The sequence below is a fragment of the Myotis myotis genome, unplaced genomic scaffold (genome assembly GCF_014108235.1).
Source record: "Myotis myotis isolate mMyoMyo1 unplaced genomic scaffold, mMyoMyo1.p scaffold_m19_p_1, whole genome shotgun sequence".
NCBI lineage: Eukaryota > Metazoa > Chordata > Mammalia > Chiroptera > Vespertilionidae > Myotis > Myotis myotis.
In genome coordinates, this window is record NW_023416313.1 from 116,770,822 (window position 1) to 116,798,673 (window position 27,852).

Below are 27,852 nucleotides of genomic sequence, written 5' to 3' on the forward strand. Positions count from 1 at the left end.
GAGCCATGTTTGTCCAAGAAGTTAGCACTCCTGTCTATGTACATAGTGGAGTTACTGAAGTTAAAACACGGGGGCGGTGGTGAGGGGATGGACCAAAGCTGTGCCTTTAGTTCACTTGCTGTGGTGAGCAGTGTATAGTTGGGATGGAGCAGGGAGACTGAGGCAGGGGGACAGTGTGGAGGTTGTTCCCTTAAATTCAGTGATCTCCTTGGCAAATTCATGTCTGATCATCTGAATTAGAGTGGGCGGTTCAAGAGGGCTGGGAGCAGATTGAACTTTTAACGTGAAGCTTCCTGTCATTTGCTCTTCATACAATGGTGAAAACAAGGGCTCCTAGACATTTGTGATTTACTTGTCACTCCCAAATTGGAGTGTGTGAGGCAGTCAGGAACCAGATCTTGTTAGCTGGGTCCCAGGAAAAGCCTTATAGACCTTGGGAGCAGATCATCCTCCGGAGCTAATATGAAGGATAAGTGGTAGATTTCACAGGAGCCACTGAAAACTGCCTGAGTTTGAAAGGCCCGGTGATGCCCACCTAGGCTGTGAGTGAGGCTGGGCAGCTTTGACACATCAGGCTGCACCTCAGAGGAAGTGGACAGGGCTCCCTGGGAGTCAGCACACAGCAGACTTCCCCAGACAATTGCAGGCGATGAACCTGCTGTTCAGTAGGAGGTTGCCAGCTATAACTGCTGCTTTGTGCTGGCTCTTTTGCTTGTTAATGCATTTGGGTAAATTGACTATAACAGATGGGCCTGTCAGGCATCTTGGTTTCTAGGCCAGACTTGGGTGACTTGCGCCCTGGTGACCCTCCCCCACCAACAGAGCAAACTGTTCTAGGAGGAGCCTGAGAAGAGGCCCAGGCTGGGCCCAGGCGGGCTCACTATCTCCTGCCTGCCTCTGGAAAGGGCTCTACACTAAGTATAAAGTCAGGGCTATCATCCCACCCTGCCCCATGATCTTGAGCAAATCCTTCCCTTTCTGGGGCCATGATTTGTTGATCTATAAAATGAGAGGGTCCAGTTAGAGTTAATCTGGAAGTTTCTTCCAAGTTCTATGTTCTTTATTATGTGCCCATGGTTGTGTCTGTTGAGCTACCAACAAAGAAGATTCATGCTTAAAAACAAAAAAAAAAAAAACCTTTAAAAGCAATTTCTATTAAAGTAGTTATGTAAAAACTAGACCAAGGATCCCTAAGACCAAATGCTTCTCCCCTTTTCTTGCTGACTGTGTTTCCTCTTTTGCTGACTGAAGCCAAATTGAATTAAACAATTTGCCTTGCTTCTGTTCCCCCAAATGTTTCTCTAGAATGATTGCTTAGATTTCAGAACTCTAGTTATTCCTTTTTGCTCACCTTTTGTCATGTGCACATGCATGTGTACACACGTTTCTCTGCCAAAAATAAAGTCAAACAGTTGTAGATAAAATTCTGTGGTTAATTGAACTCACTGTATGTGGTTTCTGAGATGGCATTCCCTGGTAGATTTTCTAGGAGGAAATGCGGGTGGGGAGTGCTAATTTGGAAGTCTGATAAGCAAACATTTATAAACAATTCCACCCTTCCTTTATCAGTGAGGAAGAAAGGTTTGTTCTCTTATTCCCTAGGCAGTGAAACAGAAAGAAGTGTGGTCTCTGAAGAGGAGGAGGACTGTGGTTTTGCTGTTGTTTTTATTATTATCATCCCATGCCCTTTTCAGAACCCTCTCAACCCATTATCTGACTTGCTACTCCCCACAGCTCCAGCTCTGGGGTAGAGAGACCAAAGGTTATCATTTAGCCAATGAAGAATTCCCCCCTCCCCCCTTAAGTAACTTACCTGAGGCCACAGAGCAGATTTAGCACTTGGTTTCCTAACTACCAGGCCTGTGCTCTTTCTTCTCAGCACTGCCTTTGTGAAACTGGGCCCTAGCACCAGCAGCTCCATCACTTCCTGTTGGGGCAGTGGATAAGCCTTGTTTCTCCAGCCTTCCTACAGAGAATGCTGGTCTGTCTCCACAGGCCACTATCCGGTAGGATCTAATAACATCTAGCTGATTAACATAGGGTGGAACTCTTTGTGCAAGGCCTGTCTCTCAGGGAAGGGCAGATTCCCAGTGGCACAGAGGCTGCCATCTGTCAAGGCAAGATGGGTTAGCACAGGAGACAGAACCCCCAACAGCAAGGTCTTGCACACACGAAGAGCACCCACAGCAGGATCCTCTCCAGACCCTGCCCCAGCTGAGTACAACAGGTAAGGAACCGCTTGGTTATGTAGAAAAGTTTTGTCAAGACCTCCATCTCTCCTCCACCAGTTCTGTTCAAGGCTGCAAACTGACCTTGGTTTTCTCAAAGGATTGTTGGATCTGTTTTTGATGTGTATATACAAAGAATTTACTGTGGGAAAAGGGCTTGATCTACCTCAAAGTACAATTTGAGTGTTTTTCCTTCTGTTGTATATTTATCTATCCATCTTAGGCAAAGAAATGTTCATGACATATATTGCTTTGCCTTTTGGTGGAGGCAGGGTTTTTTTGTTTGTTTGTTTTTCATTCTTTGTATCTTGTGGTAAATGGTCTGTGCTGTGGATACTCTATCCTGGTAGACTAAAATATGTTGTTTTTGTCAGATGAAATAGGCTTTGGAGCTTCATTTCCTAACTTTATCCCCAAATGAAAGTCTAAAATGCAAATCTTTAAAAAAATATATTTTTATTGATTTCAGAGGGAAAGAGAGATAGAAACATCAATGATAAGAGAGAATCATTGATTAGCTGCCTCCGCACACCCACATTGGGGATCGAGCCCGCAACCCGGGCATGTGCCTTGACTGGGAATCAAACCGTGACCTGATTTATAGGTAGACATTCAACCACTGAGCCACGCTGGTCAGGCTAAAATGCAAATCTTTGTCATAGGATTAGCCCTTTGTCTGCAGCCTGATCTTTTTCTCTCCCCTGGTGATCCAAGTACTGTTGATATGCTGTTTATCTTTTTTCCACATTTATTTTTTTTAATAAGAGAAAGTTAATTTAGAAAGTCACAGAGGTAGAAGAAGTGAGCTATGGAAATGACAAAACCAGGAAGAAGCAGTGAGGGTCCCTGGTAGGGCTACACCCCAAGTCAGTGATGGCGAACCTATGAACTCATTTTTTTGGTTGATTTTTCTTTGTTAAGTGGCATTTAAATATATAAAATAAATATCAAAAATATAAGTCTTTGTTTTACTATGGTTGCAAATATCAAAAAATTTCTATATGTGACACGGCACCAGAGTTAAGTTAGGGTTTTTCAAAATGCTGACATGCTGAGCTCAAAAGGTTCGCCATCACTGCTCTAGTTCCTGAGCCCTCGCCCCTGACCAGTAGGCAGGAAGGCAGCCATGTGACTGTCTGGGATCCTGCTCCCTGATGGCTTCTCCTCTTCATTGGAAAGTGCCCATTCTCTCCTGGGGAGGAAGTGGCCCTCCCTCCAGCACTCTCACCATCCCCGTCTTTATCTCTAGAGCCAGAGGAGGCCGTTTTCTCTCTCTTCCCACCTCTTTCCCCAGCTCTGTCTTCATAGTCTGAGTGGTAGGAAGGAGTGCCAAGTGCCAGGGGATAGTGTTTGGCTCATCTGCACAGGAAGTTCCTGATCATGGCTTTGGCCTGCTGGTGCAATGCCCACCAGCATTCCCACCACCAAGGGTTAAAGCCCAGGAGCCCCACAGCTTCCCTGCATCCAGGTCCTCATAAAAGCCTTTTCTACATAGCCCCTGGGCTGCCTCAGGCTCCCTGGCAGAAATCTGATAAGGGTCCTCTTTGTTGGGACTGTCAGTCTCCTTTATTGAGAAGGGAACTGGAGAACCGCAGCATTTCTTGGGGTTGGGATACTGATAAGGCCCTGGATTCCTGTCAGAGGGAGAGTGATTAATTACTCTGAATCCTGGCTCTTTGCTTTGATACCAGTGACTGACAGTTCACAGGCTTCCCCATCAGATGCTCATGCCCCTTCTGAGAGGCTAGATGGGGCTGAGATTCAGCCTCCTGCTAGGCCAACACTAGTGACCTGCAAGGAGCTCTTTGCATTGGCGGTTTGCTTCTTTCCTGGTTCTAGGCAGGATGCTCTTGTATTTGTCATGGGAAGAGGCCTGTCCCCTCTCAGGTGAAGAGCCTCCTTAGTTATAATCCAGCCAGAGAGCAGTCCTGAGACAAAGAAATGAGCCCCTTCCCCTCAAGGCTGGGAAAGGAACATTGCTTGTGGCCTTGAACTTCACAGATGGTCCTAAGCCACCCCAAAGGTCTGCACAGAAGATCTCAAACCCTCCGTCTCAAGGTCACTTGGCAACATTATTTCATAATTCAGGCAACTCCTAAAATCAGGTCACCCTTCCTTTGGTAATAATCACAACTATCAATTTTTGTTTTTAAGTTTTTATTCATGGTCTCGTAGGACTTTAGAGCTGAAAGTCATCTAATCCAAAATCGTCATTTCACAGATGGAGAAAATGAGGCATGACTATGTCACTCTCCCACCCCACACCAGTATGATGTATTATTCTCTTTTTTATTCAGGCAGGGTAAACTCAGCTAAAAGGCCTCTCCCCGTCTCTTGTTGTAGTTGAGTCTCCTTGGGACAAAGGAAATGGCTACCAGGTCCATTAGGGACAGAGCGGACTGCAGAGACAGACTATTCTGAGTGTCTTGCTTCTCTCTTAGTTATCAGGAGAATGAGGCCAGGGCAGGATTTGTGTCTGGATTATCTGGATAATGTGAGAAAACCAGACCTTGTCCAGAGCTTGTGCTTAGAGTAGGCTCAGCTTTGTTTCTCACAGTTCCAAGGTATCCACCTGCACTGGGAGCTACTTTTAGCTGTTTTGCTGAGGGCCCACCACAATGAAAAATGCACTCCTTTTCCTCATCCACTAATCTCTGGAGCCACACACGGGCCTGTGTGAGGAAACACAAGATGCTTGTATGCCCAGAGTAAGGCTGGGCCAGCGCAGATGGTACCCTCCACCAGGGTTCCAGTGCAGCCTAGCCTGTGATTTCTCTGCGAAGGTGCTGGGAAGAGGTCACTTTGGTTAGGTTTATGGCCTTGACTTCAAACGCCACTTTGCCCCTTCCTTGCCTTCTCAGGTCCTGTCTCTACCTTTTGTTTCCTTTGCACCCAAACAGTTCTAAGCCGAATGCAGTCACACTCTATGTGACTATAAAAAGGTGAATTTTTAATGAAATTTCTACATCTATAACATTATTGTCTTTCAAAGAAGCCATCTCAAGATGGCTAGACGTTTAGTGCAGTGACTATGCAGAGTAAATTTACAATTCCTCTCTGGGAGTTGGCCTTCAGAGGCAGTTGAGTGCATGGATAAGAGGCTGCTGCAGGCATCTCATTGGGAGCCAGTGAGGGCCTGGTCCAGTGTGGTGGCTGCAGGCTGGAAAGGAAGACACCTTTGCAAGGTACCTCAGCGGAAGAATCGGTGCAGCTTCCTAACAACCTAAAGGTTGGTGATAGAGGAGAGAAGAGGAGCCAGTGCTGCCTCTGAGCTTCCTGCCTAAAACCTCAAAGAATGATGTGTTATTGGAAGAAGGAAGTAATGGGAAAAGGGAACTAGCTTAGGGGATAAAGGTGAGCTCATTGCGAACACTCTGACTTGGAGTGAGCAGGTCACACGTGAAGATGTCCTGGAAGCTTCTGGAAATATGAGTTTAGGGGGCCTATGTGAGGGGACCTGTGAGTGGTCTTCATTGAGTCTCCAGGCAATGCCATGGGGGGAGGGGGATGACCTCGCCAAGGCCTTCAGTGAGCTCAGGCAGACAGGCGTCGAGAGGAGATGGACCTTGGTCCTATGCTGCCAGGAGACTAGCTCTGCTGCATCCTCAGGCTCTTGTCTTATGACAGGAGTAAGGTTGACTGTCCAGAACAGCACAGAGAGAAAAGTTAACTAACATACAAGCTGTGTCTTAGGAACATACCAGCAATCCTTGAGAGTTTACCTATGAGATTTTGAATCTAATTCTATGACTTTGCCCTTGACCCTCCAAAGACTGCTTGGTCAAGACAAAGGCTTTGGAGGCCTCTCCCTCCCTCCCCACACTGAGAAAGAGGCCTGGTCTTGCCATAACAGTTCCACTTGTTCACGCTCACGCTGCTTGAGTTGGTGAGGCCAACATTCCAGGGCTGAGAAGAGAATGCCATTCCTTGAGGGATAAGAAGCAGGAGGAGCCGAAACAAACAGCCCTTCTCTAATCCGGCTGGCCCAACATCTACCAGGCAGTCAGTGAGGTTGGGACAGTGGGAGGGGCCAGAGGAGGAGCAGCCTGTACAGTACAAGGAATTTGCCATTAAAAGGCAACAAGTCTCATACCCTGCCCTGGACCGTGACCCTTCCCTTTGGAATTCTCCCCTCTGACCTCCAGATCATTAATCCTAAGGCTGCCAAATGACAGTCATCCATCACGCCTCCTGACTAGTGCCTGTGAAAGGCACTTGGCTCCGCCCTCCCTGCATCCCGCCGCCTCATTAGTGGGCCTTCCTGCTCAGTGCCAGGTTTCCTAGTCACAGCTCTGGCTCCTCTTACTTACCTTCAAGGCCAAGGGGTGGAAGCTGCCCCTCCCTTTCAAAGGCCAGGGGGTGGAGTGATTAGTGAAGAGAGAATTGTTGAGTGGCTTTTCACAGCCCTGGAAACTTGTGTTTCCTGCAGCTCCTTTGATATGGTTGGGACACAGCAGGAGAGGAAGGAGGAAGCAGTTATCCAGGGAGATGAACCAGGCAGGAGCTCCCCTGTCAAGGGAGTCAGGGCCCCTTGAGAAGGGGCTGACTGGCACGTGAAGGCTGCAGAGGAGTGAGCTGCCACATCATTAAGGAAGAATCTGGACTCAGTACTGCTAGGAAAATTTTAAAAATCCAGTCCAACCCTCTTATTTGTAGATGGAAAACAGATCCAGAGAGGCTCCGTGTTTTACCCAAGGCCACACAGCCTGTGAGTAGGACCTGTCTTTCTGTTCATCCCAAGAGAAGTGGCAGCTAGTCTGATAGCTTCTAGGCTTTGGGAGTTTGAGTTAAATTATACTTCTAAGCAGATTCATGAACACATTTCCAACTGAACAAAAAGTGGGCATACACAGGTGTCTTTTTTCCTCTGCTTGAGGATGACGCAGCCCTCTGTTTCTCTCTTTGGACAATCACAGGGACCCCTATCAACCGAATCCCTATCATGGCCAAGCAGATCCTAGACCTGTACATGCTGTACAAGCTGGTGACAGAGAAGGGTGGCCTGGTGGAGATCATCAACAAGAAGATATGGAGGGAGATCACCAAAGGCCTGAACCTGCCCACATCCATCACCAGTGCCGCCTTCACCCTGAGGACCCAGTGAGTGGCCAGGGCCTTGGGGAAAGGAGACTGGGACTGGAGAAGGGGATGTATCACCTTAGAGGAGAGAAAAGAAGAAAATTCCACTGTACAGTGAACAAAATGTGTGGGATTCCTGAGACAGCCAGGAGCTTTCGGAGGTGAATCCCTCACTAGACCAAAGTAATGATGAGAGCCGTCATTTCCCGAGTTGGCTGCATGCTGCTGCTGCAGCATTCTGTTGCCTTCATAACACTCTGGAAGTTGCTCTGTGACGAGCAACTGACATACCAGTTAGGTAGCATGTCATGTCCTTGTTGAAAAGTTGGAAGGGTTTATCTATTGGAACTGTTCCAGCAGAAGGGGGATAGCACCAAACCAGTATAGCAGGCCTTCTTTCAAGGTTCTTGGGTAGAGAATTGCCCCTGTCTGACCAGCCTGACTTGGGATGATTAGGAGATAAGGAGCAAGACAGTCATGTCATAGCACGGGCTTGGTTTCTACCAGGGCTCTAAAAAGGTGCCAAAATGACCATTGGCGGAGTTGCCCTTTATTTCCCTTAGTGAATGATGCCTCCACTTTGAGCAGTGCTCAGAACTGAGTAGCAGTTAGAGGGGCCTGGACCAGGGCGGTCAGCAGTCCCAGGCTCTCTCTTCCGCTGGGTGCTCCAGGTGGTGGTCCTCTGTCCTAGAGGCTACTCCCACAGACCACACAGCTCAGACGGGCGGTCTCTGGTGCATGTTTTGATTACCCTTGCTTGCTTGATTCCTTCCAGGTACATGAAGTACCTCTATGCTTACGAGTGTGAGAAGAAAGCCTTGAGCTCCCCAGCTGAGCTCCAGGCAGCCATTGATGGCAACCGGCGGGAGGGCCGCCGGCCCAGCTACAGCTCTTCCCTCTTTGGCTACTCGCCCACTGCCACGGCTGCTGCCACCAGGGCCCCTGCCCTTCTCTCGACACCCAAGATCCGCTTCCCTGTCCTTGGGCTGGGCTCCAGCAGTGGTACCAGTGGCAGCAGCCCTCGGATACCCCCAGCAACTACTCTCAGGAAAGGTTTGCAGGGCTCTGAAGGAGGGGGAAGGACGGAGGAATGGCACCAAGTTTCTGTGTGTAGGACCTGGGTGGGAGGGTGGATTGTGGGTCTGTCTAGCTCTGGTGCCTTTGCCAGGTGATGGAGTCCCGGTGACAACAGTACCTGTGCCAAATCGTCTGGCTGTGCCTGTGACCTTGACAGGCCAGCAGGCTAGCACCCGGATGGCCACGCTGGAGCAGCTGCGGGAACGGCTGGAGTCAGGAGAGCCCCCGGAGAAGAAGGCTTCCAGGCTGTCGGAGGAGGAGCAGCGCCTAGTGCAGCAGGCCTTCCAGCGCAACTTTTTCAGCATGGCCCGGCAGCTACCCATGAAGATCCGGGTCACCGGCAGGGGTGAGTGTGGCTTGGACCCTTTCAGGGGCCCATCACATCCCATAGGACTGGAGTGGCGCTCCTCCAGATAGATCTCAGTTCACCAAGCCAAGGTCATTTTCTAGAGGAGCAGAAATTGCCTCAGGCAGTGCCCTATTCTTTAGCAATAAGAAGAAGCAGTGCTTTCTAGAGGAGGAACTAGAGAACTTCAGGGACAGTAGCTGTATCTCCCCCCTCTGCCGCGCCCCCCCCAGCCTTTTGATCTGTCTAAATGAAAGGGCTCAACCTTCACTCCAGGACCTTACCAGATGTAGGGATTGTAGGCAAGTGCAAGGCAGATCTGGGACAAAGTCAGCACCTCTGTTCCTGAGACTCTGAGGGGCCGAGATGCCTCCGGCCAAGCTGCCAGTGTCTCTCAGATCAAGTGGGAAGGAGGAAGCACAGTTTGGCAGCAAAATTGACAACCTTTCCCTTCCTCTTTGCATTTTTCAGGTGCCCCACTTTCATATCCCCTGAACCACATACTCCATGTCCCTTGTTCCTCTCCCCACCCTTCTCTCCTCACACACATTTTCTTTGCCATTTATTGCCCTTGATGCTGTCTCAGAACAAACATGAAATAAGTGTGTGTGCGGAAGAAACCAGGTGTGGAGGGAGGGAGCTGTGCATATTCCCAGGCAGCCTGTCTCTCTCCCACCTTCCCATGGTTGAGGAGCAGAAGGAGTCTGGGGTGACGACCAGACAGCAGGGCTCTGCTGCTACCCATTCAAGGCCAGGTGCCCTGGTCCTGCACGTGCCAGAGGCTAACAGAACAACTTACCTGGAGGAATTCTTGGCCCTGTGTGTAGTGAGCGGGCAGAAGTGAGCTGGGCAGAGGCCTTCCACAAGCCCCCATTGCCCAGCTGAGATGAAACACCTTTCCTTGAGGACCTCCCACCCCAGTGAAGGGGAAGGCGGTGGCAGCAAGGTGAGGCCTCAGGCAGAGACTGGATCTTCCTGATCTCTGGTTCCCCAGCTGATCTATAGTATGCTCAGGGACATTTGCCACATTTCTTTGAAAGCGCCAGCATACAGCTGTGAGCCAAGAGAAGCCTCCTTGCTGATGGTGATCCCTTTTTTCTTCAATCAGAGAGAGTTGGGGAGGTGAAGTGGCTCAATGGAGAAAGCAGCAACAGGACATTAGCAAGTCAGAGTCCTCCTGCCAGACCTTATGCTCAGGAGAAGGTTATGTAGATGCTTTCTAACAGTGGGCCTCGGCCTGCTGTGGCCAGACCCGGGGGCATGGGAGCACCACAGAAAGGACAACAGAAGTGCCAGAAGGCTTGACCAGGCCCTCTCTCCTTTGTCCTCAGCAGAAGACAGATCAGAGGCCTCGGCGACAGCACTGAATCTGACCTCGGGCAGCATCGGGAGCATTAACATGTCTGTGGATATCGATGGCACCACCTATGCAGGTGAGGCTCTCGGAGCTTGAGGGCGGCCCAGCGTGGTGGCCAGCACCAGCGCAGCTGCCCAGCGGGCCCCACTTGTCACCCTCCTGCTGCACACTTTGCCGGGGTGGCTTCCTTGTAGGTAATCTTGGGGCTCCATAGGTAAAGTGGTTCTTCTGGACTGGCAGAGGCTGAGGATTGCTAACATGATGACAGATCCCCCTCCACCTTTGACAGAATGATAGAAACCCTACACTGAACCTTTTTGGACCAGTGGTTGGCTTGCTAATTGAAAAAAAATCACTTAATGTGAAGAATCATAATCAATTCTATATCCATGCCTTAAACATTGTATTCTAAATCCACCATTATGGTCTTCTAATATTTGGGCCTCCTTTCTTTGTGCTTCAACTGTTCTCTTTCTAAACCTGTCATTCCTTTCCTTTAAGATAGATCAAGGACAGACACAGGCAAAGGGATCTGAGTGTGGAGAATTGGCCTGTATATGTGTATGATTTTTCCTATCACTTACAGTTTTCTCTCCCTTAGTCTAATTTGGCAGTAGTGGTTGATTGGTTAGTTGATTGGTTGGTTTAACCAGTCTTCCCAAGGCCGTCAACTTAGTTTTCATAGCAGCAAACCTCTTCCCACTCCTGTTTCGTTGGTTTTCCGTTGAGTTTGGGAATAAACCCAGCGACTTGTTAAGCACAGCTTGATGAGTTGGGGCTAAAAAGTTCAGACAATCTGGCCAGTGGCCTTCTGCCAGGAGCCTCAGCATTAGCCACCTGTTTTACAGAGGGCATGAGAGGTGCCCTTGACATCAAAAAGGGGGGGTATTTCCTCAGGGCATGCTTTTGGTCCTTTGAATTCTCCTATGCTAGAGGGAAGGGCCCCCTCGGCACCACCCGGCAGGCCTAATGCTCTGGGTATCTACTGGGCTACCTGCTACGGGCATCAGGGTCGGGCCAGAAAGGGACAGAGTTCCTGGGAGCAGTCTGCAGAGAGGTAGCCATGCCAGGCTGTCTCCCCATCACCAAATACAGCATTACAGAGGGCTCTGCCTGATATGGGGGGCCATCGAGGAGGCTGGGTGAGCCAGTGAGTAGGGCTGGGGTGCTCTTTGCCTTTTGGTGGTGCTTTGATGGTCTAGGACAGCGGTCGCCAACCGATGGTCCGCAGACCACTGGTGGTCCATGAGGTTCAAAAGGTTGGCAACCGCTAGTTTAAGGAAACATTTTGAGCATCGGGCGCCAACTGGTGGTCTGCAGACCACTGGTGGTCCATGAGGTCCGAAAGTTGGCGACTGCTGCTCTAGGAGGTTTGGGGTTGGGAGAGTGGATTCATGGAAAAAGCAGGGAAGGAGGATATTGGGGCCTGATCTCCACATCCTTTTGTCCCCTTTTGGGAGAAAGGAGAAGATAAAGCTTTTCTCTCAAAATGGGGAGCACTCAGAAGAGAGTTGAAAGTTCCCCAAACCTCAACTGCCTCAGTTTCTGTTTCACCAGTGCCCTTTCTCAGTGAGTTTGCAGACACCCAGACCAGGAACCTGAAAGTCTTTCCTGAGAGCCCCTCATGCTCATCCTGGCCCCTCAGAGCTGAGCAGACTTCGCTACTCTGTGCTCTCTCCTCCGCTCCTGCTCTCCTCACTGCCAGTGCCTGGGTCAAGCCTCTCAGCTCTTGCAGACCTCCATCACCCCTATTCCTCCCAAACCCACAGAGCATTCTAAAATGTACATATCATGAGACCCCTCCCTTCTTAAAACTTTGAGGGGCCTCATTGACACCTACAGGGTAGGAACTGGCTTCCTTAAGGGTATACAGACCTCCACTACCTTGCTCTCCCATCTCTCTAGCCTCATCTGCCTCCAGACCACACGACGGCATGGCCTGCAGAACGTTTGCCACCTCTCTCTGCTCTTTGTTCTCTCAGAGCTCCTCTGCCTGGCACACCATTTCCCTTCTTCATTTGGCCACTTTTTCAAATAGTGCAGGCATAGCCTTCCCCTGGAGCCTTTCCTGACCAGTTTTCCCCTGCTCTCTGAAACCTGTTTGTTCCCACAGCACCCTGGGGACACTTTCCTCGGAGCATTTGTGACATTTCAGCAAAATTACTCTGCCCACTAGTGTCTTTGCCACCAGCCTATAAGCATCTGGAAGCAGGACAGTGTTTGGGACTTAGGTTAGCACCCAGCACAGTGTCCAGAATGGGACCTGACCCAGTTAAATCAGTGGAATCAGTGGAACCACCCTTCTCTCTTGGTCTGCTCACACTTGCTTCTCCTCCCCACCCCAGGTGTGCTGTTTGCCCAGAAGCCTGTGGTCCACCTCATCGCAGGGTCTGCTCCCCAGAGCATCAGCAGCAGCAACAGCAGTTCTCACTGCTCACCAAGTCCTACCTCATCACGGGGCACCCCCAGTACAGAGCCCTCCACCAGTTGGTCCCTCTGAGGGGCAGGACCCAGCTTCCACTCCCCACTCTTCTGTCGAGAGTGCAGGAAGTTGATGCACAAAATTTACCTCATCTCATGGATCCCATGTCACATACCAGATGTTGCAAGTTTGGACATGTCCACTTGTCCAGGCTCCATTCAGGTCCTGCTGTACTCGGGGGACAGGGAGAGGCTGGAGGGGCAGACAGAGCAGCGTTGTCCAATCAGAGATTGTCCTGGAGAAATGGGTGGGGTCTGTGGACAGCCAGCTTCCTGGGGATTCCCAGGCCACCTCCCATCCTGGGCACAGTGTATTGACAATCTGTAAACCGACACAAGGCTGGAGGCCCTCCATATCCTTTCTCCTTTAATTTATTTTCCTTCCCCTGCCTTCTGCCATGACCCCAGGGTCACTGGTCCCTTCCCCTGCTCAGTGCCCCAATCTTTAACTTTCATGTGGGTCTGCTAGGAGCCAAGCCCATGCCTTCCTATCCCTACCTGCTGAGGATGAGATGGGGCTTTCCTTACCTAACATTGGTTCCTGGGGCAGGGGTCCCTCCAATTCAAGTCTTGAAGCAGTCCTCAGTTCCCAAGGCCCATTGGACATCTGCTAAGGGAGAGGCAGAGCCTTACAGGGCTGCCCAGGCAGGCCCTAGCACCCACTTCAAACTGACCCTTTTCTGACCCTCTTGGACCCTATGCTTCCCACTTGCCCTTGTTGGTCAGCTGTGCCAAGAAAAGCCCACTTGTCCCTTGACCGGTCTTCTCTTGGGGCCATCTTAGCCCAACACCCCCAAGCCTGCTAACATCAGGTTCATTGAAATACCTCAGATTTGTAATTGTTGATGTTTGATTCTTCAGGAAGTATTTGCATCTCTGAAGTCTTTTTATATGTGTTTTGCTGACCTGATTTTTTATTTAAAATTTTTTATTATTATAGCACCAAAGATATGAGAGCAGATCACCCCAAAGCCAAACAAATGATTTGGTACCCCAGCCCCTCTGGCCCTTCCTTGCAACCTTAGTGAGGAAGCGGGAGGCAGGCAGGAGAGATGACTCAGGGATCAGAGCGGCAGGGAGGAGGTGGAGTGGAAGCCTGGCTGGGTCCTGAAACCATACCAGTTCTGAAGATGGTCCTCCATCCATTTCCTGCCATAACAGGCCTAGTCCCAACCCCTACCCCCTACTCTCCAGTGGGGGTAGTATATCTCCCCTTCATTTTACACTCCCACCTCAGGACAGGCAAGCCATGGCCCTTAGAAGATGAGAGAGCTTTATCTTCTCTTGAACCCTGGAGTGGAGTGGGCTGCTCCTGTGTTGTAAGGAAGAGCTGGTTCTCACACAAGGCTCTCCTGGAAATGGATAAGCCCTGCGGTATGTCGTAGACAACACGCACTTGACGTTGCTGGGCTGTAGGAGCCCGTACTGGCTCGAGCCCACACCTGGCTAACATTCAGTCCTGTCTAGGAAAGGAAAGAGAATTCCAGAGCTTGAGCACAAAATGTGCTGCAGCTCTGCTGGACCTTGTCTTCTCTCCCCCATTCCCTGGCCCTCCACCAGGGCTGACCCTCTTACCAGGCAAGTGCGGGTGTGGGCAGAGAAGGGCATTTGGGACCTGGTGCCCGGGAGGAGCCCAGTTGGCTGGCACTGGGCCCACCTGAAGGTGTTACAGACATTTGCCAGTGTGTTTCTCAGGGGTTTGGTCATGAAGAATGGACTCTTCCCACCCAGAGGACACAGGGATAGCACACTGTCTTTCTGGTCATTGGATTCGATCCCTTAGGCAGCTGGCCCGGCCTCCCCTCTCAGTGAACCCTTGCTGTCCTCAGGACAGCAGCAGGGTCTCAGCCTGAAAGCCTGGGAGTGGAGGCACCAGTAGGTGTCTCTAGGAACAGGGCCTGGGCCATGAGGAACCCTGAAGGCCCCACAGGCAGGCAGCCCGGGCAGCTCTGTCCCCTTGCCCTCCCCATCTTAGGTGTATTCTAGACAGAAAAACGTGATAGCACATGGGTAGCCCAGGCAATGGATAAATACCTCAGACGTCTTCTTGCAGCAAGTGTCTGTATATGTTGTGATTATTTTCTATCTTACATGTTCTTGAATGTTTATATTTCAATAAACCTCTACCTCTTCACACAAGCGGGTGGGTGTTTTCAGTGACTCTTCCATGGACAGTACTAGGGGAGAGGCCAAAGCCTTCAGAATAAAAAGGGACTGAGGAAACTGCTCCTCCGATCCACTGACTTTTCCTGAGCCCTTACCCCTTCACTGCTCACCCATCCTTTCCCCTAAGCACTCACTCACCTGTCTTCTGTATCAGCAGGGACCTCTGATGATGCCTGATCACCAAAACTGACTCCAGTGGTGTCACATCAGTGTCCTGGCAGGCACAGGCCTGGGGGGTAGCCTCCATTTAACAAGCCCCCCTGTTAAAACAATTTTTTTATTGATTGACTTTAGAAAGAAAGAAGAGAAGCGTTGATTTGTTGTTCCACTTATCTATGCATTCATTGTTTTTTTCTTATATGTTCCCTGACTCAAGGTTGAACCGCAACATTGATGTGTCGGGCTGATGCTCTAACCAACTGAACTTCCCTTCCAGGACCTGGAAAGCTCTTTTGAGCTCCTGCTGAATAAGTGGTCCCCATGCATGTGGAGGTCACAATCTTATCTGGGAGGTATACACACTTATCTGGACAAAAACCAATTCTTTTAAATACAGCATGACTGAGACAGTAGACGATTGAAGGGCCGATAGATGCTGGGGCAGCTCACTAGGGAGTCTCAGAGGTGGTGACGTTTAAGCTGGAAAAATAAGATTTGCCGACTGAAGACATGAGGAAGAAGTCTCAGCAGAGGAACTGATATATATGTATCTTTATGTATGTATGGAAATGTAGTGGCATCAAAAGACCGGGTATTATGGCCCTGGCCAGTCCTGGGGTTGGTGGGTGGGGTGGAGGGGAAGTGGGAAGAAGTGTAGCTGGTACCAGAGAGTATCCCAAGCTAATGGATTTGTGCTCCATTCTCATAGCATGAGGGCACAGCCTGTGTTTTTTAGGAAACCCACTTTTCTAGAAGGTTGATCTGGAGCAGGGAGACATTCTGAGTGTGAATACCTAGAATACCCTCTGGAACTCAGGTCTAGACTGAGTGCTCAGTCCTTTTCTCTGCCATGATGCTCATTTTTTAATAGAGCTCTTTTCCATGTTCCTTTAAAAAAATGTTAATAATTTTTAGAGATTGAGGAAGAGAGAAATACATTGATGTGCTGCCTCCTGCATGCCCCCTGCTGGGGATCGAGCCAGCAATTGGGGAATGTGCCCTGACCAGAAATCGAACCTGCAACCTCTTGGTGCATGGGTTGATGTTCAACCACTGGGCCATACCAGCCGGGCTACCATGATGTACATTTTATGGTCCCAACCTAGTTTTGGCAAAACCAAAAGAAATGAGCAGAGGTAAAGGATTGGGTAGGTTTGTAATTGCCCTCCTCCATCCCACTCCATGCACCTCGTTTGTCTCAACCCTCTGGTTGCAAAGCAAGGATCCCTTTCTCTGCCATTTTGAAGTGCTAGAAAAGGAGGGTGACAATGGGACAGTCTTGAACATCTCACTGGTTTTTAAAAATCTTTTGGTGGCTCAGTGTTTGAGCATCAACCTATGAACCAGGAGGCATTGCTGAGAGAGAAGGGGCAGGTTAGTGAGAAAATGGGGAGAATAAGACACCAGGCCATGGCAACTCCATCCCATTTCAGTTCTCAAAAGAAAATACAGATTATCTTAAAGACTAAGAAAAGGAAAAATTTCTCAAACCAGACCCTCCCCAAAAGTTAATCAAAAGACATCATAAGGAGTAACCAAGATGGCGGCATAGGTAAACACCGGAAATTGCTGCCTCACACAACCACTTCAAAAATACAACTAAAAGACAAAACGGACATCATCCAGAACCACAGGAAGGCTGGCTGAGTGGAAATTCTGCAACTAGAAGGAAAGAGAAAAGCACACGGAGACTCAGAGGAGGTATGGAAGTAAAGTGCAGAGGTACGGAGGCGCACGTGGAAAGGGCTGGCAACTGAGGATGCCATTGTCTTTTTCAGTCGGGAGGGAGTCACAAGCTCCCGGCTGCTTGGAACTCCAGTTCTGGGCAAGTCTCTGGGGACCCAGACTCATACGGGGAGAAACTGGACTGTCTGGCATTGGGCGGAACTCAAGGGTGGCTTTCTCTCAGAGGTGCTTGCAGCGATTACCGCAGGACACTGAGACCCGGGGCAGGGCTGAGGGTCAGCCATAGCTGTTTGCTCCACCCTGTTGATTCCCTGAGACCCCCGCCCACCCAAGCTGTGCGCAGAGCTTTTGCATTTGAATGGCCTGGCCCTTTACAATCTAAAATTACCTAACAAACTGCAGCTGGGTCAGAGAAACCCAGAATATCCAAAAGAAGGCCCAAGGCCCCACAGCAGCTTGCACTGCTTCACAGCTGGGCCTCATCTGGGCACCTCCAAACCCCAAACAAAGAAGAGGAATCTGCAGATCTCTCCGTAGCTCCTGCTGGGTAGCCTCAGGCAGAGGCTAAATTAGCACCTCCTTAGAGATCCAAGAGCCAGTGTACCCAGTGGTCAGAGTGGGACCATCCAGATTACAACTCCTCAGATCCATAAGGGACACACTCAAGGGGCAGACTCAGTGAGCACCAAAACCCCACTGAAACAAGTCTTGTCCCATAAAGGTGTCTCCAGCACAGAAGTTCTCCCACTGCAGACACAGCTGATTCTCACAGCCAATTGGCCTGGAGGTCAATTCCTCCCAGTGATCCTACAACAACCAAGGCATAACTACAACAAGACTGTGCACAAAGCCCCCAAGGGGGTGCACCAATAGTGTCCACCTCAGGTAACTGGGGAGACTGAGATACTGGGCCCTACAGGACACCTAGCACACAAAGCCACTCTATCAACACAGGGAAGCAGCCAAAATGCGGAGACAAAGAAACAGGTCACAGATGGCAGAAATGCAGGAAAGCAAACGACTGGATATAGAGTTCAAGGCCACGTTTATAAGGTTTTTCAAGAATTTTATGGAAATCGCCGATAAATTTAGTGAGTCCCTCAATAAGTATAGTGAGACCCTGGAGGACATGAAAAAGGACCAACTAGAAATTAAGCATACACTGACTGAAATAAAGAATAATTTACAGAGATCCAACAGCAGACAAGAGGATCCCAAGAATCAAGTCAAAGATTTGAAATACAAAGAAACAAAAAATACCCAACCGAAAAAGAAAAAAGAAAAGAGATTCCAAAAATATGAAGATAGTGTAAGGAGCCTCTGGGACAACTTCAAGCGTACCAATATCAGAATTATAGGGGTGCCAGAAGAAGAGAGAGGGCAAGATATTGAAAACCTATTTGAAGAAATAATAACAGAAAACTTCCCCTACCTGGTGAAAGAAATAGACTTACAAGTCCAGGACGCACAGAGAACCCCAAACAAAAGGAATCCAAAGAGGACCACACCAAGACACATCATAATTAAAATGCCAAGAGCAAAAGACAAAGAGAGAATCTTAAAAGCAGCAAGAGAAAGACAGTCAGTTACCTACAAGGGAGTACCCATATGACTGTCAGCTGATTTCTCAACAGAAACCATGCAGGCCAGAAGAGAGTGGCAAGAAATATTCAAAGTGATGAATAGCAACAACCTGCAACCAAGATTACTTTATCCAGCAAAGCTATCATTCAGAATAGAAGGTCAGATAAAGAGCTTCACGGATAAGACAAAGCTAAAGGAGTTCATCACCACCAAACCAGCATTATATGAAATGCTGAAAGGTATTCTTTAAGAAGAGGAAGAAGAAAAAGGAACTCTTACCATTTGCCACAGCATGGATGGAACTAGAGAGCGGATAAATACCACATGATCTCACTCATTTGTGGAATATAATGAACAACATAAACTGATGAACAAGGACTGATCCAGAGACGGAGAGGCATTGATTGGACTGTCGGGCCTTGGAGGGAAGGTAGGGGAGGGTGGGGGTAAGGGGGAAATATCAACCAAAGGACTTACATGCAAGCATATAGGCCTAACCAATGGACACGGACAACGGGGGGGGAGAGGGCATGTGGGGTGGGGGGGAGGAGGGTAACGTGGGGACAAGGACACATATGTAATATCTTAATAAAAAATATATTTAAAAAAAGAATAATATACAGAAATTCAACAGTAGATTAGAGGATCGCAAGAATCAAGTCAAAGATTTGAAATACGAGGAAGCAAAAAACACCCAATCGGAAGAGCTTTAAAAAGAAAAAGGAATCCAAAAATATGAAGATAGTGTAAGGAGCCTCTGGGACAACTTCGAACGTACCAACATCCGAATTATCGGGGTGCTGGAAGAAGAGAGAGAGCGCAAGATATTGAAAACCTATTTGAAAAATAATGACAGAAAACTTCCCCTGCCTAGTGAAAGAAATAGACTTACAAGTCCAGGAAATGCAGAGAACCCGAAACAAGAGGAACCCAAAGAGGACCACACCAAGACACATCATAATTAAAATGCCAAGGGCAAAAGACAAAGAGAGAATCTTAAAAGCAGGAAGAGAAAAACAGTTAGTTACCTACAAGAGAGCACCCATATGACTGTCAGCTGATTTCTCAACAGAAACTATGCAGGCCAGAAGGGAGTGGCAAGAAACAGTGATGAACAGCAAGAACCTACAACCAAGATTACTCTACCCAGCAAAGCTATTATTTTGAATTGAAGGTCAGATAAAGAGCTTCATAGACAAGAAACAGCTAAAGGAGTTCATCACCACCAAACCAGTATTATATGAAACTAGAGGCCCAATGCACAAAAATTTGTGCACTCGGGGGGTCCCTCAGCCCGGCCTGTGCCCTCATGGGGGATGACCACTTGGGGGATGACCACCTGCTGGCTTAGGCCCGCTCCCCGGGGGGGGGGGAGGAATTGGGCCTAAGCTGGCATTCCGACATCCCTCTGGCAGCCCGGCAGCCCTCGGGGGATGTCCACTTGCCAGCGGGGAGCAGGCCTAAGCTGCAGTCGGACATCCTTAGCGCTGCTGAGAAGGCGGGAGAGGCTCCCACCACCACCACTGTACTGGCAGCCATCAGCCTGTCTTGTGGCTAAACAGAGCTCCCCCTGTGGGAGCGCCCTGACCACCAGGGGGCAGCTCCTGCATTGAGCATCTGCCCCCTGGTGGTCAGTGTGTGTCATAGTGACCAGTCATTCCCAGTAGTTCTGCTGTTAGGGTCAATTTGCATATTACCCTTTTATTATATAGGAGTGCCTGGCCATCCTGGGTGAGGGGCTGATGACTGTTTGCAGGCTGGCCACAGCCCCGTCAGGGTGGGGGTTCCCCCTGGGGTGCCTGGCCAACATGGGTGAGGGGCTGAGGGTCATTTTCAGGCTGGCCAAGCCCCCCACCAGGGACCCTCACCCCATGAGGGTGTGGCCAGCCTGGGTGAGTGACTGATGGCTGTTTGCATGCTGGCCACAGCCCCTTTGGGGGGGGTCCCCGCTGGGGTATCTGGCCATCCTAGGTGAGGGGCTGAGGGCCGTTTGCAGGCTGGCCACAGCCCCTTCAGGGTGGGGGGGTCCTACTGGGGTGCCTGGCCGGCCTCGGTGAGGGGCTAATGGCTGTTTGCAGGCTGGCCACAGCCCCCAGCCACCCAAGCTCTCAGTGGAGGCTGGCTGGAAGCAGGTATCTGGGATTTGTTTACCTTCTATAATTGAAACTTTGTTGCAATGAGCGGAGGCCACAGCCGGCTCAGGGCAGGCTGGAAGCTTGGCTTCCTCTATCACCTGGGCACCCAAGCCTTCTGCTTGCTCCAGCTCCGTGGCTGCCGGCAGCCATCTTGGTTGGGTTAATTTGCATATTGTCTGATTGGCTGGTGGCATGGCTTAGGGTGTAGCAAAGGTATGGTCAATTAGCATCTTTGTCTTTTATTAGTGCAGATGCTGAAGGGCATTTTTTTTTATTTTATTTTTTCAGGAGCTTGGAGGGAGGGAGAGTAGGAGGAAGGCAGGCAAGGAAGGAGGGAGGAGAAAGGGGGCGGGAGGGAGGAGAAAGGGGGCGGGAGGGAGGAGAAAGGGGGGCGGGAGGCAGGGCCCGGCGCCTGGTGATGATGGGACCCAGAGATCAAAGGCATTTTTTTTAAGAAGAGGAAGAAGAAGAAAAAGGTAAAGATAAAAATTTATGAACAACAAAGTGACAACAAATACATATCAAGTGAATCTAAAAATCAAATGAATATCTGATGAACAGAATAAACTGGTGAATGTAATAGAATCAGGGGCATAGAAATGGAGTGGACTGACAATTCTTGGGTTAAGGGGGTTTCGGGGGGTGCGGAAGAGATTGGATAAAGATCTTATATGCATGTATGCAGTACCTATGGATACAGACAGTGGGGTGGGGAGGGCCTGGGGTGGGATGGGAACTGGGTGGGGGAGCTATGGGGGGGAAAAAGAGGGACACCTGTAATAATCTGAACAATAAAGATTAAAAAAGAGTTTGGAACTCAAAAGCTTTTCATTGATAGGTGAGGTGCCTTGCCATCTACTGGTCTGGTCCCCTCCCAGGGCCACCTATATATGGTACATGGGCAAGGCGGCCTCAGTTACATCTAGACTCTGCTCTTGGTCCTTGGTAGAGACAACCTGATCCTGACTCACTGATTCCATCAAGCCAGGCACCCCCCCACCCCCCATCCCCGCACACGCGCGCACACACACACACACACACCTCTCAGGTTCAGCTCTACCTTTACCTCTTCAGGTGGCCTCAGTATCAACTCCTCTGGTTCCTGGTCACAGGCTCAGTCAGAGGGCCTGGTCCACAAGGCAAAGACAGACCCCTCCTCCAACCCCACCCCCAGCTTGATCTGGGTTGGGGGACAGCCAGGATCACCCAAACCAGCTCTCACTTTCTGTGGGAGGGCAGCAGCTTGGCCCCTGCCTGTCCCTGAGTTCTCCCCTCTGCCTCTGGTGGGGGCCAGGCAGAGGACTCCTCTTTGGGCCTTGGCCACTCCTGGGGACTATCCCATCCTGAGCATCATTAGTCCAACCAAGGCCAGTGGGCTACTCAGCTGGGACCGTGGCACAGTTCTAAAGGGCTGAAGAGAGTGTGACCTATAGACAGTGACCCGCTAGGTAAACTGACTAGGGTGATAGGATCACTGAGGGTTAGAACCCCTGAGTCCTGCCAGTACTGCTCCCAGTATATAGCCAGGACCAGAGCCCGGAAATAGCAAGGGGCTTCACCAGGGCCACAGGCCACAACCCCATCTACATCATCTTGGAAACCCTGCTGCCTGATGCCCAGGAAGGATTCCACAGTTGCCTCCCTCACAGAATCTTGGGTCTGAGTAGAGCATGGCTTGCCTCCCTCATTTGATGTGGAGGAGGTGCCTGAGGCTCAATGAGCGGCACCCCCATACTCACTGTGTCCCTCTGACACTCTAGCCCAGGGGTGGGCAAACTTTTTGACTCAAGGGCCACAATGGGTTCTTAAACTGGACCGGAGGGCCGGAATAAAAGCATGGATGGAGTGTTTGTGTGAACTAATATACATTCAAAGTAAACATCATTACATAAAAGGGTACGGTCTTTTTTTTTTTTTTTTTTTTTTAGTTTTATTCATTTCAAACGGGCCGGATCTGGCCCGCGGGCCGTAGTTTGCCCACGGCTGCTCTAGCCTCTCTGTAGCTGTGTCAGGGTCCTGAGATTAAATGAGGGGGAAACGAGATCCCAAGACACACTCAATGCACCCATCAGGAAGGTAATCAAACTGGGAGCTGTTATGGGTTGAACTGTGTTCCCTACAAAAAAAGATTTGCGTCCTAACCCCTAGTATCTTAAATGTCACCTTATTTGGAGATGGGGTCTTCACAGAGGTGATCAAGTTAAAATGAGAGAATTAGAGTGACCCCTAATCCATTATAACTGGTGTCCTTATGAAAAGGGGAAATTTGGCCACAACAAACATGCACACAGGGGGTGCACCTGGTTGGTTTTTAGAGAGAGAAGAAGGGAGAGGGAGACAGAAACATCGATGTGAGAGCCAAACATCAATCAGCTGCCTTCTGCAGTCCCCTACATGGAGATCAAGCCTGCAACCAAGGCATGTGCCCTGACCGGGTATTAAACCAGATGGCTAACAGAGTCACACCAGCCAGGCAAGCGGGGAGCACCTTGTGAACATGTAGGCAGAGATTGGAGTGATGCATCTATGAACCAAAGAACGTCAGAGACTGCCAGTGACCACCAGAAAGCTGGGGGAGAGGCAGGAATAGATTGTCCCTCACAGCCCTCAGAAGTAACCAACGTTGCCAACAGCTTGATCTCAGACTTCAAACCTTCAGAACTGTTCCTGTTGCGTAAGCCACCCGCTATGTGGTACTTGGTTATGGCAGCCCTAGCAAACTAATACAAAAGGCGAATAGGTGAACTGGATCAAACCCCATTGGCAACTCTCTGACTCCAAAGGGCCTCATCTCATTTGACCCTGATGTACAAGGGGACTCTTACCTCAAAGCTGTCATGCCTGTAGCAGCGCGAGGTGTGCAGTAATAGTTAATGTTTCATGACTGCATGCCGTGCCCAGCACAGCACTGAGTCTGTTATAGGGCTATTGAATTTCACCTTTTCAGCCCGCTGATGGGGAAGGAAAACTGTTATTGTTCTTGCTTTTTTTGTTCGTTTTTACAGATGATGCCCACAGAGGTTGAGTAACTTTCCCAAGGTCACCAGCTAGTATAATGTGGGGCCAGGATTTAAGCCCAGATTTTAGGTGCCTGAGCCCACAGTCATTTTTTTACCTTAAAATTTATTTTTCAATTTTTAGTTTCAGGTGTACAGCACAGAAATTAGACATTTACATACCTTATAAAGTAATCCCACCTGGCACCACATATCTATCTATATAAAAGGCTAATATGCTAAGTGTCCTCCAACCATCCAACCAGTCACTATGATGTGCACTGACCACTAGAGGGCAGATGCTCAACGCAGGATCTGCCATGATGCAAACTGGCCACTTAAAAAACAGCACCATGTACCTCGTGCCGACCAAGCAATACTCAGCTTCCCCTAAGTGGGACACAGGCCCTGTCATCACCCCAGAGCAACAGCCCACCAAATTGCAGCCAACGCTGCTGAGACCCCATAGTGCAAAATGCGGCCCACAGCCCAGCCCAGCCTGAAAATGGTTGCTGTGGGCACCAGGTAATGGCATCACATAGCAATGCCAGTCAAGGGCATATGCCTGGGTTGCAGGCTTGACCCCCAGTAGGGGGAGTGCAGGAGGCAGCCGATCAATGAATGATTCTCATCATTGATGTTTCTACCCCTCGTCCTCTCCATAGCGACTAGCCTTCTTGAGGTTTCTTCAGCCTAGGACCACGACTTGCTTTATAGTCAAGTGCAAACATTTTACACTTTAACCAAATGTCTGTGAAGCGTTTTCCCATGCCTCATCTCATTTGATCCTCACAGAAGTCCTGGAGTAGGTAGGTAGGAGAGTCGGTGGAATCCTATTTTCTTTTCATTAGCTGGAAAACGGAGATTTAGAAAGCCTAGAAACTTGACCCGACTGTAAAGAATTAAGAAATGGCGGGCCTTGAAAATGACTTCAGCAAGCCCTACCTGGGTTTGGCTCAGTGGATAGAGCATCAGCCTGTAGACTGAAAGGTCCTGGGTTCAATACCAGTCAAGGGCATATGCCTGGGTTGCAGGCTTGACCCCCAGTAGGGGGAGTGCAGAAAACAGCCGATCAATTAATGATTCTCTCTCATCATTGATGTTTCTACCTCTCCCCCTCTCCCTTCCTCTCTTAAGTCAAAAATATATTTAAAAAAAAATGACTTCAGGTTTCTCACTGCACAGAATATAGTCAAACACTGCTGTAGTTAAATATTTTAAGCTTTGCTCTCCCTGCATGATCTACAATAATTATCTGCTTCATGTTGATATTTACTGCTGTGTTGCTGACAATTACCTGAAAGAGAAGTTGGGGTGCTTCACTGGGCTGGAAAAAGTTTAGCTAAATCAGAAAGCAGGTCTAATTAAGCAAGTTTATTCTATCCTATCTAATAAAAGAGAAACATGGTAATTAGTGTATGACTGCCACCCTTCCCATTGGCTAATCAGGGCGCTATGCAAATTAACTGCCAGCCAAGATGGCGGCCGGCAGCCAGGCAGCTTAAAGCGAACATGAGGCTTCCTTGCTTCAGTGACAGAGGACTCCAACGTTCCCCACCTGCCACTGCCGGCCTCTGAGCTGCAACTCTCAGCAACTATGTTACAAATATAGAAGCTAAACAAAAACCCCAGAAACGTGCTTTAGTCCATGGGGCTTCAGCCAGCAGGATCGCAACATTGTTTCAAATACAGAAGGTAAACAAAGGCCAGAAACCTGCTTTCAGCAGCGGAGGCCTAAGAGCTGGAGCCAAGCCTCAAAGCTAAAGCTGGCCCAGAATAAAAAAAAAAGAAAAAAAGGAGCGGTTGGGAGCTTCAGTCACCCGCCAGCCTGAAAACAGCCCTCAGCCCCTCACCCAGACTGGCCAGGCACCCCAGTGGGGACCCCCACCCTGAAGGCTGTGTGACCAGCTGCAAACAGCCATCATCCCCTCACCCAGACTGGCCAGGCACCCCAGTGGGGACCTCCACCCTGATCCAGGACACCCTTCAGGGCAAACCAGCCGGCCCCACCCATGCATCAGGCCTCTATTCTATATAGTAAAAGGGTAATATGCCTCCCAGCACCGGGATCAGTGTGACAGGGGGCAGCGCCCAAACCCCCTGATCGCCCTGCGGCTCTGTGTGTGACAGGGGGCGGGGCCACAACCTCCCTATCCACCCTGCTCTGTGACAGGGGAAGGCACCCCAACCCCCTGATTAGCCCTGCTCTGTGCCTGATAGGGGGAGCTCCCCAACCCCCTGATCGCCCTGCAGCTCTGTGTGTGACAGGGTGCAGCGCCCCAACTGCCTGATCGGCCCTGCTCTGTGTGTGACAGGGGGCAGTGCCCCAACCCCCTGATCGGCCCTGCTCTGTGTGTGACGTGGTAGAGCCATAACCTCCCCATCGGCCCTGCCCTGAGTGTGAGAGTGGTGGCGCCCCAACCCCCTGATCAGCCCTGCTCTGTGGGTGATAGAGGGCAGCGCCCCAACCCCCTGATCCGCCCTGTTCTGTGTGTGACAGCGGGCGGTGCCCCAACTCCCCTATTGGCCCTACTCTGTGAGTGACAGGGGGCGGTGCCCCAACCCCCTGATCGGCCCTGCTCTGGGGGTGATAGAGGGCAACACCCCAACCGCCCCCCACGGGCCCTGCTCTGTGTGTGTTGGGATAGAGCCATAACCTCCCCATTGGTCCTGCCCTGAGTGTGACAGGGTGTGGCACCCCAACCCCCTGATCTGCCCTGCTCTGTGTGTGACAGGGGGCAGTGCCCCAACTCCCCTATCGGCCCTACTCTGTGAGTGACAGTGGGGAGCTCCCCAACCCCCTGATCTGCCCTGCTCTGTGTGTGACAGGGGGCAGTGCCCCAACTCCCCTATCGGCCCTACTCTGTGAGTGACAGTGGGGAGCTCCCCAACCCCCTGATAGACCCTGCTCTGTGCGTGACAGGGTACAGAGCCTCAACCCCCCTGATGGGCCCTGCTCTGTGACAGGGGGCAGCGCCCCAACCCCCTGATTGGCCCTGCTCTGTGCATGACAGGGGGCGGCGCCCCAACTCCCCAATCGGCCCTGCTCTAGGGATTGGGCCTGCCCTCTGCCACCCGGGAGCAGGCCTAAGCCAGCAGGTCGTTATCTCCAGAGGGGTCCCAGACTGTGAGAGAGCACAGGCTGGGCTCAGGGACCCCCCCCTTCCCCCCGAGTGCACAAATTTTTGTGCACCGGGCCTCTAGTATATATATAAAAGGCCAAATTGACTTGTGCATGTGCGATACATATGAAGTTCTCGCTGGCGTCAGTCAAACGCGTGTGTTTTGATCTGTCATTATTGATCGTGAATTTGGTTGATACTTCTATTATAGAGAAAAGGCAAATAGCGATATTAAAATATTTCTTCTAATTAATTTCCTTTCAATGTGCACGAATTTGTGCACTGGGCCACTAGTAGTTATTATAATAGTATTGACTATATTTCATATGCTGTGCTTTACATCCCCGTGACCATTTATATAAATGGCAATTTGTACGTCTTAATCCCTTTACCTTTTTCTTTCAGCCTCCCAACCCCCTCCTTGAACCCATAGTCTCAACCACTAATTTGGGGACAGTGAAGACCAGGGGTCCTCCAACTACTGCCCGCGGGCCACATGCAAATACAAATATTGTATTTGTTCCCGTTTTGTTTTTTTACTTCAAAAATAAGATATGTGTCGTGTGCATAGGAATTTGTTCATAGTTTTTTTTAAACTATAGTCCGGCCCTCCAACAGTCTGAGGGACAGTGAACTGGCCCCCTGTTTAAAAAGTTTAAGGGCCCTAACCGGTTTGGCTCAGTGGATAGAGCATCGGCCTGTGGACTCAAGGGTCCCAGGTTCGATTCCGGTCAGGGGCATGTACCTTGGTTGCAGGCACATCCCCAGTGGGGAGTGTGCAGGAGGCAGCTGATTGATATTTCTCATCCATGTTTCTAACTCCCAATCCCTCTCCCTTCCTCTCTGTAAAAAAATCAATAAAATATATTTTAAAAAAAATAAAAAGTTTAAGGACCCCTGGTGAAGACCATAGAATCCTGGGAATGATGAGGAAGACAGACTGAGGTAGAGACACAAAGTGTCAGAGTGGAAGGAGTTGGAGGTTGGGAATGGGACTGGAGGTGGAGCATGCTGGAGGCCCTGGGAGCCCCTCCCACCAGTCTGATGAAGCAGCATCCAGACCCTATCTGGCTGGAAGCAGCATCCAGACCCTATCCAGCTGCTTCCCCCTCTCTCTGAGAACCTCTTCCCATCAGCCACTCCCCATAGGACCCCTGCCCATGACCCAGGGTCGAATTTTAAGTCACCCTCCCTGGACAGGCCCAGGGCCTGGAAATACCCACTTGCTCAAAGAAGGTGAGCCCTGGAAGGGCATCTCTTGGGCTAGGGAGAGGGGAGAAATTACCCGGGCAGTCCCTAAGGGACAAGAAGGCCCTAGAGTTGGGGCCTGAGTTGGCATTGGTTTGGGGTGTTGTTCGTATAGGACTCACTTGGTGCCATTTGCTTCCAGGAGTCTGAATGCCCAGAGGGCCCAGCCCCAGGTCACTGTGTGCCCT

At 50.1% G+C, this 27,852-nt stretch overlaps 1 protein-coding gene across 7 annotated transcripts in view; it reads left to right on the top strand.

Moving 5' to 3' along the window:
• Positions 1-27,852, top strand: part of LOC118675872 (dual specificity protein kinase CLK3) — a 104,955-nt gene that overhangs the window by 59,920 nt on the left and 17,183 nt on the right. Inside the window, exons 5-9 of one of the 7 annotated variants that reach the window (XM_036348757.1) lie at positions 7,145-7,328; positions 8,083-8,360; positions 8,476-8,730; positions 10,062-10,163; positions 15,111-16,534. In XM_036348757.1, coding sequence (XP_036204650.1) covers positions 7,145-7,328; positions 8,083-8,360; positions 8,476-8,730; positions 10,062-10,163; positions 15,111-15,115 — 824 coding nt within the window. In that variant the 3' untranslated portion in view covers positions 15,116-16,534. Of the gene's footprint in view, positions 1-7,144; positions 7,329-8,082; positions 8,361-8,475; positions 8,731-10,061; positions 10,164-12,432; positions 14,708-15,110; positions 16,535-27,852 lie in introns of those variants that run through there. The other 6 variants (XM_036348767.1, XM_036348717.1, XM_036348724.1 and 3 more) reach the window with 6 other exon arrangements.